Source organism: Mustela putorius, unplaced genomic scaffold (genome assembly GCF_011764305.1).
Source record: "Mustela putorius furo isolate JIRA1106 unplaced genomic scaffold, ASM1176430v1.1 tig00003834_pilon_pilon_pilon, whole genome shotgun sequence".
Lineage (NCBI taxonomy): Eukaryota > Metazoa > Chordata > Mammalia > Carnivora > Mustelidae > Mustela > Mustela putorius.
Window position 1 is genome coordinate 97681070 of NW_025421987.1, and position 16171 is coordinate 97697240.

Below are 16171 nucleotides of genomic sequence, written 5' to 3' on the forward strand. Positions count from 1 at the left end.
AACATCAGAGGAACATGCAAATTAGAGCACGCTGAAATGCTTTCATTTGGCCAAGAATGTTTTCAAAGAGCTCCCTGCTGCTCAGCAAGAGTCCTGAGCAGCTGGCTTCACTGAACTGTAGAACAAGCAAAAAGATGTTAAATAAGGATTAAGGGCTTTAGACAGTAAGTATAAGATGTTAAATGTGTTCCCTGGCTCATTTGTGGGCCTTTTTCTTAATTCCGCAGGCAAGCTTTCTGTGAAGGAGCAGCCTTATGGGTTCCTGTGCTTTGAATCTTTACCCCCGCCTCTGTCCAGAGGGAAAGATAAGAATTTAATATAAAGGAAGATAAGAGGCAGATATAAAGCAGGCTATACTAATTGTTGGTCAGACGTCTGCCCATTTTTAAGTTCCATTCCCCCTCAGGCCCCATCAGCACAAATTGATGTTAAATACAAGTTTACTTTATGCATGAAATGGACCTTGAAAGCAAGGTTGCTTTCTTTCGGGCCTGAACTCAACAATATCTTGAATTTGGGGCATGTGCATTGCCTGGCTTGTGACAGTGGGGCCTGGCAGCCTCCTGAGTGCCGGCGCACCACAGATGTTTGGCACCTTCCCCCATAGCCCATCAGTTGTCCTGAATCCGTGAGCTGATTTCTGGAAGTGTCTTTCATCAGTGATAAAGTGGGCATTTCCTGTGAGTGAGAGGGTGGGGGCTGATGGGGTGATGCTGACCAGAAGAGGAAACCAAAGCACGCCTTGAAGCTGAGGGCTTCACAGCATGGGCCTAGAGGACAAGGGTGGTGCTCTGTGGAGAGCTTTCTCAGGCCTGACCCCACATCTCCCCTCCTCCTGGGGTTGTATCATTTAAGCCAGCCGGTCTTTCTTCTTTGTCACATGCTTTACTTATCATCGGTTATGTAGGCCGATCAGAGATCTCTCAGAGAAGTCTCAGGATGGCTCCCCACAGCAGCCCACACAATGTGCAGAAGGCTCCTTGGCATTTCTGACTCAAAGATTTACTCGGTCCGAGCCTCCTGCCCAGCTCAGTGGACACCCATCTTCTTCGAAGGGAGCTAGAAGAGGGAGAGGTGTTTTCTACCCTCAAGGAGAAAGACATGCACCCAGACTGTCTTACAAGGTGCAATAAAGAGGGGCACACCAGAGACTCACAAACACATAGCCACGCGTGGTTGCACGCTCTGACAGGTTGTGTTTTAATTTCCAGTTAGAACCTTCGTGGCAGAGTTCAAATTAAAGAAAACATTTCTCAATACCACCATGGAGAAGAAAGCAGACCTACATGAAGTTGAAAATGAGATCACCAAAACAGTAAGTTTTCCAAAAGGCATCTTGCTTCGAGTCCTTTGTTTTCTCCAACAGATTTCATTTGGAATTGGGAACTTCATGGGATCAGCTGTATCTCCTAGGATATTCATTTCCATTATGTTTGGAAGGTAAACTTCATGATAAAATTAAAAGCTTCTCAGAAATAGAAGGGAGGTGCTGAGAACTACTGGTGCCCAAGAAAAGCATTTCTTCTGTGTGCCTTCACATGCAGCCTTTATCAGTGCCTTGGCGTTTCTTTTTCATGTGCAGCCTCAGAGTCACAGATGGTTAGAAGCCATGCACCAGTGAGAACTATTGGCAATGAGGAAAGATCCAGAAAATTCTACTATCCCATCTGCAACTGACATGCTGTGGGACTTTCTTTCTGTTTCCGAACTTGGGGAGAAGGATGCTCTTTCTCCTCAGGGCAATGCCGAAGGTGTATCAGTTAATCCTGATTTTCCAAGGTTGAGAATTCACTGCATAGATTATCTAGAGGGCCTTTGATTCCTCTTTTTTCCCTCTTTGCTTCTTTTTGTCAGGGGAAGAAAAAAAAAAGGAAAGAAAGAAAGAAAAATGAAAAAGAAGGGAGATGAAAATGAAGCTCAGGTAGTAAATTTTATCTCTTGTCTGCTACCTGAGTCTAAAATTTGGTGTTTAGAACATTGAAAATTGCCATTAAAATACGTTTTAGACATTGATTAGTTTCTGATTTCAATTTTATTTGCTCTTTATGAGTAAGAGTAAATTAGCCAAAACCTATAGGGTTTTATAGAACTGTAGATTCTATTTGTGTAAAATTTAGATTCCAGTTCCATTTCCGTATCAACAGAGCATCTACTCTACGATGGGCACTTTGCCAGAAGCCTCACTCCTGTAAGAGGTATTGTCAGCCCCTTTACAGCTAGAAGAACAGGAAGCCCTGAAAGTTAATGACATTGCCTGAGTTCACACAGGGCAGGTGCAACATTAAGGAATAGTCCACTAGACCAGCCTCACTTCTGACACCATTTGCAAGTTTGGGGATCCCCCAGACCACCCTCAGATTTGATAATTCACTGTAAGGACTCAGATCTTACGGACACTCTTAAACTCATGGTTGTGGTTTATTACAGTGAAAAGGTCCAGGTCCCAATCAGCCATGGGAGACACACAGGGCAGAATCAAGGAGGATTCCAATTAGGCCCTTTCAGTTTTCTTTTCCCCGTGGAGTCGCATACCATGTTAACTCCTCTTGGCAATGATGTATACAGTATCATGTAGTCCTGCTAACCAGCGAAGGTCTCCTGAGCCTTGGTGTCAAGAGCCAATATGTGGACATAGTCAAATGCTCATATGGCTGACTTCAGTCTCCAGTCCTTCTGGAGGTCAGGCTGATACCATATAACCCAAAGCCCCACAGAAATCATGTTGTTAGATATTTGGAGTAGCCCAGGGCCTCTAGGTGGACAAAGGCAGGAGGAGATGACCTCCTGGAAGCCAAGGACTAGACCTCTCTTCGGGCAAGCTTAAATTCTTTACCATACAGCAGGATATTATGTCTGCTAACCTACCAATCTGGGGTTCTTGTCACTTCCACACAGTTGCCTTTTGGTTGTGCTGTAGGTCAATATTTCCTTCTGGGATCGTACAGGGGCTTCAAACCCATGCAGAGATGCAGTCCCTCCCAGTACACGGCACTCAGTGACTTCCCTGATTTGTTTATTTTCACCCAGTATTAATGTATAATTTATTAGTGATGTGACATCCCCATGCCCAAGAATAGTGAAGATTTAAGCAGTGACTAGAGAAGCCATTTAAATGGCCTTCCCCAAGATGCCATTCTGTTCTGAAATGTGCCTTTTCTCTTTTTCCTTGGGAAAAAAGTTTAAGTCATTATACTATGAATAAATCATTGCCCATTGGAATATAGAGCAATGTCACTCAAAGCCAGGAAAGGTTTCCTAACATCCTATGTTTGAATCCATCTAATAAGAGTCAGGTGTGCCTGACATACAGGCTTTGAAGACAGGCACGTCTGCATAGGTCAAGGTATTATGACTTTCTCCTGCCCAGAAAGGATCCCCAGCCCCTACTATTGGGGGAGCAGAAAGGCAGGCATGGAACTTTATGCCCTAGAGGGATTTTCTGCTTTCTCTGAGGGTACAAGGCAAACACAGGGAAAGTCACTCTTAATTTGCTCTCAACAAAGGGGCTCTTGACCCACGTAATGTGATTTCCCGTGGAGATCCTTTTTGAAGAGGACCTATCTTTGAGCTAGGTCAACTCACTGTAGATTATGAGGGGTCTGTGTAGGACCTGCCAGACCTGGGGTAGCTAAAGCCTTTTCAGTGAGCCTTGTTCACTCTGCAAAGTCCAAATAAACAGTTGCCTCTGAGTTTTTTGAAACCCTGGTCTTAGAAGAGATCTGTTCCTTTGAAAATGTTTTGCATCCAAGGGTGCTGTTCTGAACATCATTTCCTGCCAAGATTTTCCCCACTGATTTACTATCTGCCTCTCTCCCTTTGTACTCAGGGAACAACAGAACAAGAGCAGGGAGGTATTTAAGAAGGGCACAAAAAAAGGACACAACTGCTCTGTAAAACTGCCTGCTGGTAACTTGAGGGCTGGAAAATGCCAGTTTTATCCTGAAAATAGAAAACTGGTTCTAGGTCTAAGACTTTGATCTAACTCACAGTTAATGACAAACCTATTTTTCCTTTCAGTTAAATATGTGTTTTTCGGCATTACCTGGTTATACCCGATCCACAGTTTATGCTTCTGGGTAAGTAACAGAATTACACTCCCTTGTGAACCAGTCTTCATAAAGGGGAGATTATTTTAACATCGGCAACAGCAACAAAACTGGGCCCTGTTTGACCAAGCCACAGAGTGACCTAGGGCCAAGGTAACTGGACCTCCATGCTCTCCCATTCCCTTCCAGGAGAATGGAGATGCATTCATTTTCCAAAAACCCTGGGGCCCACGTGGCATTCTAGGATAATTAAAAACTTACCCACTTTGCCAACAGGGAGTCCAATGCCGTGGTTGTGTCTCTGCAAACCACCTTCTCCTTGGCCTCCAACGTGACGCTGTTTGACCTGGCCGATGGGATGCAGAACTGTGTCAACTCCTGTAGATCTTCTGCTGAGGTCTGCCAGCTCTTGGGATCTCAGAGGCGGATCTTTAAAGGTAAGAGGATGGTCCTCTGGGAGGACACTGCCCATACGGTTAGGTACAGGGGCACTTGGGGCTCTGGCTCCACATGCTGGTCACAGAGCCAGTCTATGTTTGAAACGGGTGTTCTGCGGGGGGCACCTGGGTGGCTAAGTTGGTTGAACATCCAACTCTTGACCTCAGCTCGGGTCTTGGTCTCAGGTGTATGAGTTCAAGTCCCGTGTTGGGCTCTACGCTGGGCATGGAGCCTACTTATATGTCAAGCAAAAGGCCTTCACGTGTCTGTACCTTGATACACATGCGCATGCACACTCATGCATAGCCTTAAAGTCACCTGGTCTTTGGCACGCTGTCTCTCCTGTTTCTCCTGGACTTTATTGGTGTGGGAAGGGATGCAAGAGCATTTGTAATGAAATCAGTCTTCTTGACCTTGAAAAGTTCCAGCTTTCTCTGGGGAGACAAAGTCACACACAGAATATACATGCTTATCAATACCTCAGATCTGCATCATGATATTCCATTAAGTAAAAAAACAAAACAAAAAAAACCATGGCCAGTGTTACCCATCTTGTGTTTTTGCAAATGATCAATGCATAGAAACAAGACCATAATAGTACAGACCAGACCCTACTCATGGGGCCATTCCTAACCCTTTTCTTATTTACTCTTTACCTGTTTTGTCAGAGTTTCTGCAGTACATCTGTTTCTGATGAAGCAGATTAAAAAGGGGATTATAGACAAGAACTTCATAAGGCAGATTTGGGTCTTAGAAAGGAAGTTTTGCCTCTGGGATGGGAAAACTTTACTAGAATTAAAAGGGCTTGCTCACCAAGGGGGCTTACTCCTGCTGCTGTCTTGTCAGCGATCAGAGTGGGCTCCAGTTAGCAAACTGTGCTACCCAGTCAGGACATGCGAAGGATGCAGAGTCTGGGAGCCTCCCCGTCGGGTGTCCAGACACCAACGGAAGTTGCTGGGAGCAGGTTTGGTGCTGTATCTGCTGGAAGATCCAGGATGTTCCCAGTGGCCCTGGGCTTTCTGAGTGCTGATCCAGAGGGCTCTCCTCATGGCTCTGTCACAGCAGAGCCTGGGAACTAGGGGTACCCTTGTGCCCAAGCATAGATGCTAGAACTCTAGCTCATTGCAAGACTGGTTATTCATTTGGGGGAGAAAAGGAGCTAAGCTTTCTGGAACGGAAGCGGCTGTTATTTAGCATCACTGGGAAATTAACTAAAAAGTTTACGTCCAGTTATACTGTGCGCTCTACTTGGAGGCAAGAGCTCTTTGATTTTACTTTGTTTCTCTTCCAGTTATTCAAAGGTCCCGGTTTTTCCTAGCAAGTAGGAAGGGGACCTTTCAATTCACTGAATACTTAGAGACTACATCCTATGTGGTCAGCATTGTAGTGGGTTACTTCTATGTCCCTAGTAAATGCATTTCATGACTTGCAAATCAAGTGGCCACATACTTGGAGTTGTAAGTACCTGCTTAGAAGTAGCCACGCCCACTCTCTGACTCCATTCTTTCTACTGCTTGGATGTGGCTAATGGGGAAGCTCCTGTCTTCCTTGCTTCCTTGCTGAGGTCCCATTCTTTGTTTTGTTTTTTTAAGATTTCCTTTTTTCTCATTGCACTGTTAGGTTCAGAGCAAAATTAAAGAGCAAGGGCTAGAGTTTTCTCATCTGCTCCCCTGCGCTGACCTATACTGGCCCCCATACTGTACCTCCCCTTTCAGAGCTGTTGAAAACAAAGACAGCCATGCATCTCAGCTGAAAACAGGCTGACTTCTCTGTTTTTCCTCCCAGTTCTTCTCCAGGTTCTTCTCCGTACCCAACTCTGTGTCGTGCTCACCTTTCGAGTACAAGAGAGGTAGCTTGGATAAGCAGGGGCTGTCATGTTCTGACATCTGGGTGTTTCAAACATATGGGCCGCACTGGGCTACTCTGGGCTTTCCACTTCCTTATCTTCCAGAGGACCGCAGTTCTCATGCCTCCAGAGGTTGAGAGTCTTTGGAAATCCCCCAAGGAGTGTCACAGCCTTGGATTTACATAAGTTCTCATTGTCTGTCCTGCGGATGTTATGCCCAGGAACAACCATGGGAATTGTGGATGGAGAACACACACATTGTCAGGCTTAAAATGAAAATGGGATTGTACATGGTTGCATTTGATGGATTTATGACCGAATGTTCTTTAAGGATTTTTAGGTTGGCAGTTCCTCTCTTGCAGGGGCAAGGCCAACTTTCTTTGCTTCTGCGCAGGGAAGGGATGCTTTAGCAGGTGATTGGTATTTGCCAGCAGGCTGGATTCATGGGCAGGATGGAAGGAAAATGTGACATTGGCTTCCAGAAAATATCTAATCAGGCCAGACAACTCAGACTGGCTCCTGGACAAGGCCAGCGCCTGCCTTTTGCCCCAGAAGTATTTCTTTATATTAAGGCTTGAGGATTGGCAAAGCCTTCAAAAGTTTAGAGGAGGGACGGTGGGGGGTTGGAACCTCTGTAGTGCCAACTTCGCAGTGAGCCTGGTGAGGTTTTCCATTTTTCTAATTTTTCTCTCTTAAATACAACCTTTTCACAACAAACAAAGGAAATTCTATCACACACGCAAATGGATTTCTGCTTTAGCACGCCAGCTTCCAATGATAAGGACAGGAAATGCAATGTTGAAAACCAAAGCTGTGTCCTAAACTTACCTCCCTGTGACCAGGCCATCCAGCAGGTCCCCAGCCCTTGGGACTCAGAACAGAAGGCGGATGCGGGGACCCCGTGTGGGTGTCTGTTCTCATCACCCATGGTGGGGGCAGCTGTGCCATGATAAGAGCCGATTCCTGGTTCTTTAATACATTGATGTCTTCCTTAAGATGGGAGAGCGGAGACCATGCCTCCTGGCACCATATATACACATTGCCCTTTGGTGACATCTCTGGGTTGCAAACTTGCTCTTAACCTCCCAACAGCAAGAGCAAATCTCAGCGTCGCTCTCCCCTTTCCCCAGCTATGAAGATGTTACTGCTTGTTCTCCAGTTAGTTGCCTAGTTTTGTTCTACTGTGTACCCCATTTACATGTGTCATTTTGTCGGACCTGTCTCAGATAGTAAACATACCCTCTTTAGGTCTCGTGTGTACAGAGAGGATCTACCGTATGCAGCCTCAAGGAGGGTCTGCTGTATACAGCCTTAGGGAGGGCCACATGCCCAGCAATGAATGCTTTTGGATAAGGAAATATTTCCTTGTCACCCATGACATGGGCACAGCCACTTGCCCAGAGCTGGACAAGCCAAGTTGATCTCTGTGTAGAAAGTTTCCTTTGGTTATTGTGAAAAGGTTGTATTTAAGAGAGAAAAATTAGAAAAATGGAAAACCTCACCAGGCTCACTGAGAAGCCTGAAAGAGACACTCCTCTGCCCACTCCTGCCCCCGCCCCCGACCCGTGGTGACGGCCTAGGGACCGTGGCCCAACAGCCCCTTGGGCGTGCATGTGCTGAGCGCTGTGTCTGACCATCCCTGGGCACAGTGATGGAGCCCCTGAGATGGAAAAGCCCCCAGGAAACCTCCAGCATAGCGGGAGGCAGCCAGGAAACGTAGTGAAAGAACACCATGCTGGGACAGCGGAAGACCCGCCCCGCCGGCCCTTGGGATCCATGTGTGGGCAGCAGGCTGCCTTGCCTTGTGAGTGCACGGCCTCCCTTGAGGCCTCAGGGACCCAGAGCAGCCCCAGACACACCCTCTGCTGGAGACAGGTCTGCACTTCCCTGCTTCCTCAGTGGGGCATGGCGATGGTTCCTGGCTTTGTGCTGGCCCCCCGGGGTAGGCCATGGCTGCTGTGGCTGCTGGGATCGGGGTTTCTTCTGTCCCACGGCCTGCTTGGGGAAGGAATGGCAGAAGGGGCTCCAAGGGGGCCTCCAAAAGGAGACTTGCACCAGGTGGGCTTTTCAAGAAACTGTGCTCCGAGCCTCTTTAAATAGAAAGTTCATGCATCTTCGGGTTTGAAGTGGAGGTTTTGTTTTGTGTCACCGTCTTGTTTTTCCATTTCTAGCGGGTAGCTTGTGCAAGCGGAAGACTCCAGAATGTGACAAGGAGACTTCCATCTGCACTGACCTGGATGGCGTCGCCCTGTGCCAGTGCAAGTCGGGCTACTTCCAGTTCAACAAGATGGACCACTCCTGCCGAGGTATCAGCAAGTTCTCGGGCTTCTGCAGCCCGTCCCAGCACAGGGAAGATGCTTTCCTCTGCCCCAAACTCTCTGCTTGAGGTGTGACTGTTCCAAACTGGGGGTCACTTGTTTTTGTCCTATTGCCCACAGCGGGATTGGACATGTTATCTCTGTAGAACAATAGCATTATCTCTGACGGGTGCGCACTGCTCTGGCCAGTCACCCTCAGAGGAAAAGAAGACAGAATGGGAATGCCGATGGCAGTGCCTCTTCCCCACCCCTCCTCGGCCCCTCCCCCCATACCCCCCACCCGCGATTAGGGGAAGTTAGGAAAATTATTGTTTTAGTTCCCAAAGATTGATTTATTGTCTGCTAATCTTTGAAAATGGAGACCCAAGCCCAGAGTCAGGCCTGTCCCTTTGCGAGGCAGCTATGGCCTCAGGGACAAAGTCCTGCCAGAGCTCAGGAGTGTCGGGAGCTCGGCTCTACCTCATGGACCACATTTCTTCCTGGGCCAGACACTTTGCTGCACTGAGCCTCAGTTTCCTCTTCTGTGAAATGGGTATAGTGGTGCTCCCTTGGACATTCTAGGAATTGAGGAAGGTCGTGTCTAAGGAGGTGTTTTGTAAACCATCAATATTGGGCCTTGTTTTTCATCCAGGACTTGGATGAATTAGTGAGTTCCAGGTTTAAAGTATTCATGAAAGGTATGAGACCAGAAACCTAATTCTCCTAACCTTTTAGGTGAGACTTAAATTCATTCAGTTTGGAATAAAGGGTGCTCTGCAAGGATGGCCGGAAGGCTGCTGCCAAGTAAAATTCATTCAAGTCCAGTGCGCTGCGTCCCTGCCTTATAGAAAAGACTGCTGGAATGTGTAATCCCAGGAAAAACGAGCAATACCAAGGCTCTCGTGTAGCTGGCAGCCTTGCCTCACATTGGCATGTCTACAGCACAGGCTTCCTGCTCGGCCAGCACCCGCTGCTGACAGATGTACTGGACCCTGAATGAAAGTCACATACTAGGGAAAGGCGACACGCCACCTCTTTCTATGAGGACCTCGCAGGAGAGGACTGGCTATCAGGAGCAGATAAAAATATATCTCAGGGTGGTGCGGTCGTCCTGAGCTTCAGACCTTCTGACTCAGGTACATACACAGTGGCTTTGAAAGTGCACACCCTCTGCTCCACTCGCTGGCCCCGCGCTGGGCTCTGGAGGGGAGGCTGGCCCGTGCACTGGCCAGCAGCCCTGAGGCACGGTGACCCCACAGCGTTGATTGGTACCTTTGACGCAAAGAAGATGACGCTTCCTAGTTCCATCTTCCCTGGTTTAATGCAAAGTATTCCTTGTTCTTGGAGGCCAAGGCATTGAGCCCCGCTTCATGTCGGAAGGTGACCTCTGCTAAATCCATGTGCTGGGGTGCTGGGGAGCTGGCAGGAGGGAAGGCAGGGTAGGTAGAAGTGGGGTCCATGGGAGTGGTGGCCCCTGGACACTGAGTCTCTGGGAGTCTCTGACAGCCTTGAGAATAGCCCTGCCCCCTGCTCTGGTGGCCCCAGCCACGTGCCCATTTCCAGCGATTTGTTACATGGCCTGCTTGCAGACTAGCGGTAGTGACAGCAGGACTGTGCAAGACTTTCCAAATGCAGTGACACAGTCTCCAGTAACCTTACATTGATCAAGTAAGGACCCATGGTGCAGCGTGAGGATACCTTAATTGGCTCTCGGGCTTGTTGCCAAGGCCCTACGAAGCCTTGTTTCTGCAGTATCCTTGTTAGTTAGACTTTTGTCCGTGGCCATTAGATCTTGGCAGCTGCTCCTCAGACCATAGCCCTGTTGGCTGGGTTCTGATGGGTGGCAGTGACATCTTCTGACCATCAGTACTGGAGTGCAAGGGAACTTGAAACAAGTCTCCTTTTGGACACTTCAGCTCTGAGGTCAGTCCTCAGTCTCAATGGGAGATAGAGGTATGTGGGTATGTTTTCTAAAGCTGTTGGTCAGTGAGCCTGTATTGTTCTCTGTTGTACACATATATGCACTCCTTAGTGTCACATAAAAGAGCTTCGCAGTGGCTTTACCGGAATTGCAAAGCATCCTATAAAATTAAAGTGGGTGCCCTTCCCACTGAGGTCTTAACTTCCTTCCACCATGCAGGCCTTTTTCTCTCCCCAGGCTCCAAATGCCTTGAAAGCCAGCCTGTGTCTAGAACATGCTTAGCACTTTGTGGGCTTTACCTGTCAAATTCACACATGGATGCCAGGACAGCAAATATGGGAGGACAACAGTGCAAGTTGGGAACAAAAAGAATCTTGAAGACTCCACCACTTAATTGTATTGAAAAGGCCAGAAGACCTCCACTGGCTTGTGTCCCGTGTCCGTAGGCCAACCCCAGTCTGGACACAAGCACTAGCTGTTACTACACTCATCTTGTCTTCAGTGCCCCTCGGGTCACAGTCCTGCCTGCATGTAGAGAAGAGGAGCTGGGGCCTAACATTCCCTGGAGCTCTCTGGTGAGCTTTTCCTCTAAGAAGCCTGAGGACAGTGCCAGGCCTGTGGTGGCCCGCTATCTTTGATGAGCGACCAAACAAGCCCATTAGAAGTAAAGAAATATCATGACGCCAGGAAGTGAGGCCCCTTCTGAGGCCCAGTGAAAACAGCCCAGCCCGTCAGCTCATGGGCGGGATACCAGATGGACATTCCGTCTGGCAGGATGACTGCCCCAGGGTGGGATAGCTCCCACTGGGCAGATGAGGGCAGGGTGGGTCGATCTGATGTAAAAACATTTCCAGGAAGAAATGTTCAGAATAGAACAGACCGGTGTGACATCAGCCTGGCCCTCAGTGCCGAGACGGACGGTGGTGAGTCACAGGGATGCCAGCAGTGCCTGGGAAGCTGCCTGCAGATGGAGGTGTGGGACACCCAGGGCTGGCTCCCCAGCTCCCACAAACCCCTGGAGCATGAGGACAGCCTGGGCATGATGCTCCCCACACCCAGGAAGCAGGAGTGCTCAGCTGTTTCCTCAGAGGAGCCCCACCTGAGGACGGCCAGCAGCGGACTCAAGCATGTCGAAGATGTGGGAGGGGGCCTCGTTCCTCCTTGCCTGCATGGGATATGAGTTTGCCCTACTTGGTTGCAAAAAAATACAGAAAGGCAGGCTATCAGGTCCTGCCTGTTTGCTAAAGGTAGGCCCCTCAGTCCCCTTCTGAACTTCCTGGATACCAGGGCAAAGAAAGAAATATGGTCTTACAGGGACCATAAAATAAAGTACAGTTGTTCAGAAGCATCCCCATCTTTTTAGGACTCAAGGCTCAAGAGAAATTTCTCTGGGGTGTCCTCACTGAGCGCTTACTGAATGGTATGTGGCGGGTGGCGTGGTCCGTGGTAACCTGCCCCAGGTCCCAGGAGCTTTCCCAGGATGGTTGCTTGGTGCAGGAGACTGCTGCGGCCCAGGGCAAGTGCTTCTGTGGAGTGAGAACAGGGCAGGCCAGGTTTCCAGCTGGAGAGACCTGCCGGAAGGGAATTGTAGGCCGTGGAGAGCAGTGCTTTCTGAACTGTTCCAGTCCACTCTAGTGATATGCTGGCGATCTGTGACAACAGAAGAGATGGTGGAAACAGACAGTGTCCAGCATTCAACGTGGAAGAACGAACAGCACTGAGCACATCCACAGCACTTAATGTCATCACGTGCTAATCCACAGGGGAGGCTGTGGCACGTTGGATGGGAGGGTGCCTGTCCCAGCCCACAGGGTGTGCACCCCTCGCCCCCAACCACGCCTGCTGCTGGCACTCACATCCCACCGTTAGCATGTGCGCTGTCTGTCAGGGGATCGCTGCTCTATGCCGTGGACCTTTTCTTATCTGTGATCTTCAATGCAGTGTACATCGTACATTATTCATGAATCAAATTTCTCTCACTTCCTGCAGCGATGAATTGGACAATGAGGCCATTTTTTATTGTCTGCTTTCATCCAAGCACACATTATAGCTCATGCTGTTCTGTCAGCTTATTATAGTGTTGCAAGTGTTCCGTGATCGGATAAATTGGGGAACTGCTGACTCCCAGCAATGGCTGGGCCACAGCCCTCCAGTCCGTCAGCAGCACCAAGAAGAGGGTTCCAAGTTCTCCTCTTAGGTGCTGTGCTGATTAGCACTCCCCCAGATACATCCAGAATCCCCTGCACAGGCTGTAGACAGAGTGAGCATTCACCCGTGGAAACTGAGGCACCCACCGGGACCATGTCCCAGAGGATTTCACAGCTCCCACACTTCCTCTTGGAAGGGGCTGATGAGGCCAACAGCAGGTTAAAGGTTTGACCCATATTAAAGAAGATAAAGCATTTGTGTATATGGAAGGCTGTTACACAGGGGCCCCAGAGAACTTCCAAAAAGAATTATATTTGTTGGAGGAACTATAGGGTAGATATTACTATTTCCATCAATAGCCACCAACAGGTTAAGAAAATTTTGTGATAAAATTAAGAGTTGAGCTGGGCACCTGGGTGGCTCAGTCAGTTAAGCTCAGGTCCTGATCCCGGGGGTCCTAGGATCAAGCTCTGCACCACATCTCACATTGGGCTCCCTGCTCAGCAGGGACTCTGCTTCTCCCTCTCTCTCAGCCCCTCCCCCTGCTTGTGTTCTTTCTCTCGTAAATAAATAAAATCTGTAAAAAAAAATTTTAAGAGTTGAGCTGGCAGGTTATAGATAATTCTAAAGCAATTTGTAGGCTTCTGGTTCTAGAATATTCTTGTGTACTTTAAGGTGGCCGGTGTCTAATAACTGCCAGTTTGGGTCAAGGGAGGTCAAGGGACATATTCATGGATTTTCCTTTTTCTCTTGCAGCATGTGAAGATGGATATAGGCTTGAAAATGAAACCTGTATGAGGTAGGCTCCATGACCATTTTTTCTGATAAATTTGTTACAAACCAGATCTCGAAGTTACTTGGGTAGATTGCTGCAGTTATTTCTTTTTATTTTTGAAACTAATTCTCATTCTTTTTCTTTGTTGACTTGCAGTTGCCCATTTGGGCTTGGTGGTCTCAACTGTGGAAACCGTGAGTATGCAAAGATCTTGAGTTTCAAGGGGGCAGAGTGGGGAGTTTGGGGGAATAGAGGGCTGACATGGTCTCTGTGCACAAGCTCCAGTGCTGAGGGGTATGGGGAAAGCAGAGCGCCCTCCAGGGCATCCAGGTCTGGCAGGGGAAATGAGTGCATTCCTAAACAGCTCCCACTATGGAATGTTAACACAAAAAATTAGGTGGGGCCGGGAGCAGGGAGGGAGGGAGCAGGTCTAAGAAACTAGCACCTGGAGCACCTCTTGGAGGGGATGGGATTGGAGGTTTTGGAAGGCTTTGAGTGGCAGGTGTGGAGGAGAGGGAGTGGAGGCAGAGGGAACAACTTGAAGGTCTCAGGGCAGCCTGGGCTGGTGCTGTTCTGGGGATGGTGTGTGTGGTATGGCCTAGGACGGAAGGAGAAGAAGGCAGAGTGGAGGATTAGTTTAGCAGAGTACGTGCAGACCAAGCTGTTAGCTTGACAGCTAGCCCTTAGACTTGAGACTCTAATCAGTATCCATTGTGGAAGCAGCAAGAGTCCCGGAGCAGGACCGCAGCTGATGGAGAAAATCAGGTCAGGCTGCAGGATGGAGGGCAGATTCAGTTCCTGGAGAAAAGCAGTTGTGACTCATTTCAGATCACTTTCACTGACGTCTTCTGGTATCCAGAGCTGAGAAATGAATGAAAGAAATTCTGGGATATAGGATAAAATAGGAATAATAACATTCAGTACTTTATTTGAGGAGAGCTTTGACCATCATTCCATAGATGAGTGTGCCTTAGACGTGACCTCATAACATGTATAGAAGTGCCCAGTTCCTAGTCCTCTGACAGTTTATATCTTCGCTGGTATTTTCTTTGCTCCTAAAACTTTCTTGTTAGTAAGTTTCATTACTGTACTTTGAGTGTAAATAAAAAGTAAATAAGATAAAATAACAAAGTAAAAAAATGCAGTACTCAACAGACATAAAGCTATTTGGGTGTGCCGGGCATGGAGCCACTTTGAGGCCAGAGTCTGGAGACTTGGAATTACATCCCATCTAGGATTTTTGGTGATTTGGGGCATCGGCTTGATCCCAACTACAGACCAGCAAGAGGTTACAGTGGACAGTCTAAGAGAAAGATGGGGGAAACGCTTCTAAAAGCAGATATACTTAGAGTCATATAGAACAGAGGGAGGAGCTCACAGAATTAATGTTTTATTCTTTTTTTTTTTTTTTTAAGTAGTAAGCTGAGGCCACAAAGTGGTAGACAACCCTATCTTATTTAGTAATCCCTGAGGACACCTTGGAGCCATAAAAGCACTTAAGCACAGATATTCATCATGATGGACCCAAATCCTCACACACCAAATGGTGTTCCAGGCTATTGTGAACTGGTTTTTACTCACAAAGCTTCTAACACTGAAGGGGCAGGGGGTGTCCCTCACAACAGGCGATTCTGACATTTTAGTGCCAAACACCAGACATTAAGGTCTCAGAGTCCCAGGACTGCCCCGACTTCAGACAGTCCCAAGTCTGGGCCTCTGGCACTTCTGACCAGCCAGCTATAAATCCCAAGTTCCCATGACACCCTCCTCATGTTCAGTAATTTGCTAGAACAGCTTGTAGAACTTACAGCTACAGTAGAGTGGACTCACATGTGCAAGAAACTTACTTAATGTTACCAGTTGATTATAAAGGATACAACTCAGGAACAGCCAAATGGAAGACATGCCTGGGCAGGAATGGGGGCAGCTGTTCAGAACTTCCATGCTTTCGCAGGTGCCTCATTTTCCCCGCACCCTTATGTGTTCACCAGTCCAGAATTTCTCTGAACTTCATTGTTTAAGATTTATAGGGGGGTTCTGTTACATAGTATCAATTGATGAAATTAATGGTCGTTGGCCATTCCAAGTCCGAGGTGGGGGCTGAAGGTTCCAACCCTCTGATTGGTTCCCTTGGCAACCAACTCCAGCCCCCCCCACTTCATTAGCATAAATAGAGATGTGGTGGAAAGAGGCTTCTTATAAATAACAAAAGGTGTAACTCTCACCCCTTTAATTCAGAAATTCCAAGGATTTTAGGAGCTCCTATGCTAAGAATCAGGAGTAAAGACCAAATAGGTATTTCTTATTATATCACAGTATCACAGGTATATACATGGTTTAATAAGAAGAGGAAGTTATGGGCACCGGGGTGGCTCAGTGGGTTAAGCCTGTCTTCCGCTCAAGTCAGGGTCTCAGGGTCCTGGGATCAAGGCCTGCATCAGGCCCTCTGCTCAACAGGGAGCTTGCTTCCCCCTCTCTCTCTGCCTGCCTCTCTGCCTACTTGTGATCTCCCTTTCTCTCTGTCAAATAAAGAAATAAAATCTTTAAAAAAATAAAAAGAAGAGGAAGTTATCATATGTTAGACTTTTTAAACATTAAAAAGTAGTCAAAATTATCTTTTAGTAACCAGTGCTTGAGAAGGTAGCTTTCAGGACCTCTCTCTACTTGTTAGGTGAAACTCTGCCTGACTCATGAAACACT

General features: G+C 47.8%; 1 protein-coding gene across 4 annotated transcripts in view; it reads left to right on the top strand.

The window, feature by feature from the left end:
* Positions 1 to 16171, top strand: part of HEG1 (heart development protein with EGF like domains 1) — an 87502-nt gene that overhangs the window by 50019 nt on the left and 21312 nt on the right. For all 4 annotated transcript variants that reach the window (XM_045088782.1, XM_045088780.1, XM_045088779.1 and 1 more), the window contains 6 exons: positions 1212 to 1315; positions 4018 to 4076; positions 4323 to 4483; positions 8502 to 8636; positions 13453 to 13495; positions 13628 to 13665. In XM_045088782.1, coding sequence (XP_044944717.1) covers positions 1212 to 1315; positions 4018 to 4076; positions 4323 to 4483; positions 8502 to 8636; positions 13453 to 13495; positions 13628 to 13665 — 540 coding nt within the window. The remainder of the gene's footprint in view (positions 1 to 1211; positions 1316 to 4017; positions 4077 to 4322; positions 4484 to 8501; positions 8637 to 13452; positions 13496 to 13627; positions 13666 to 16171) is intronic.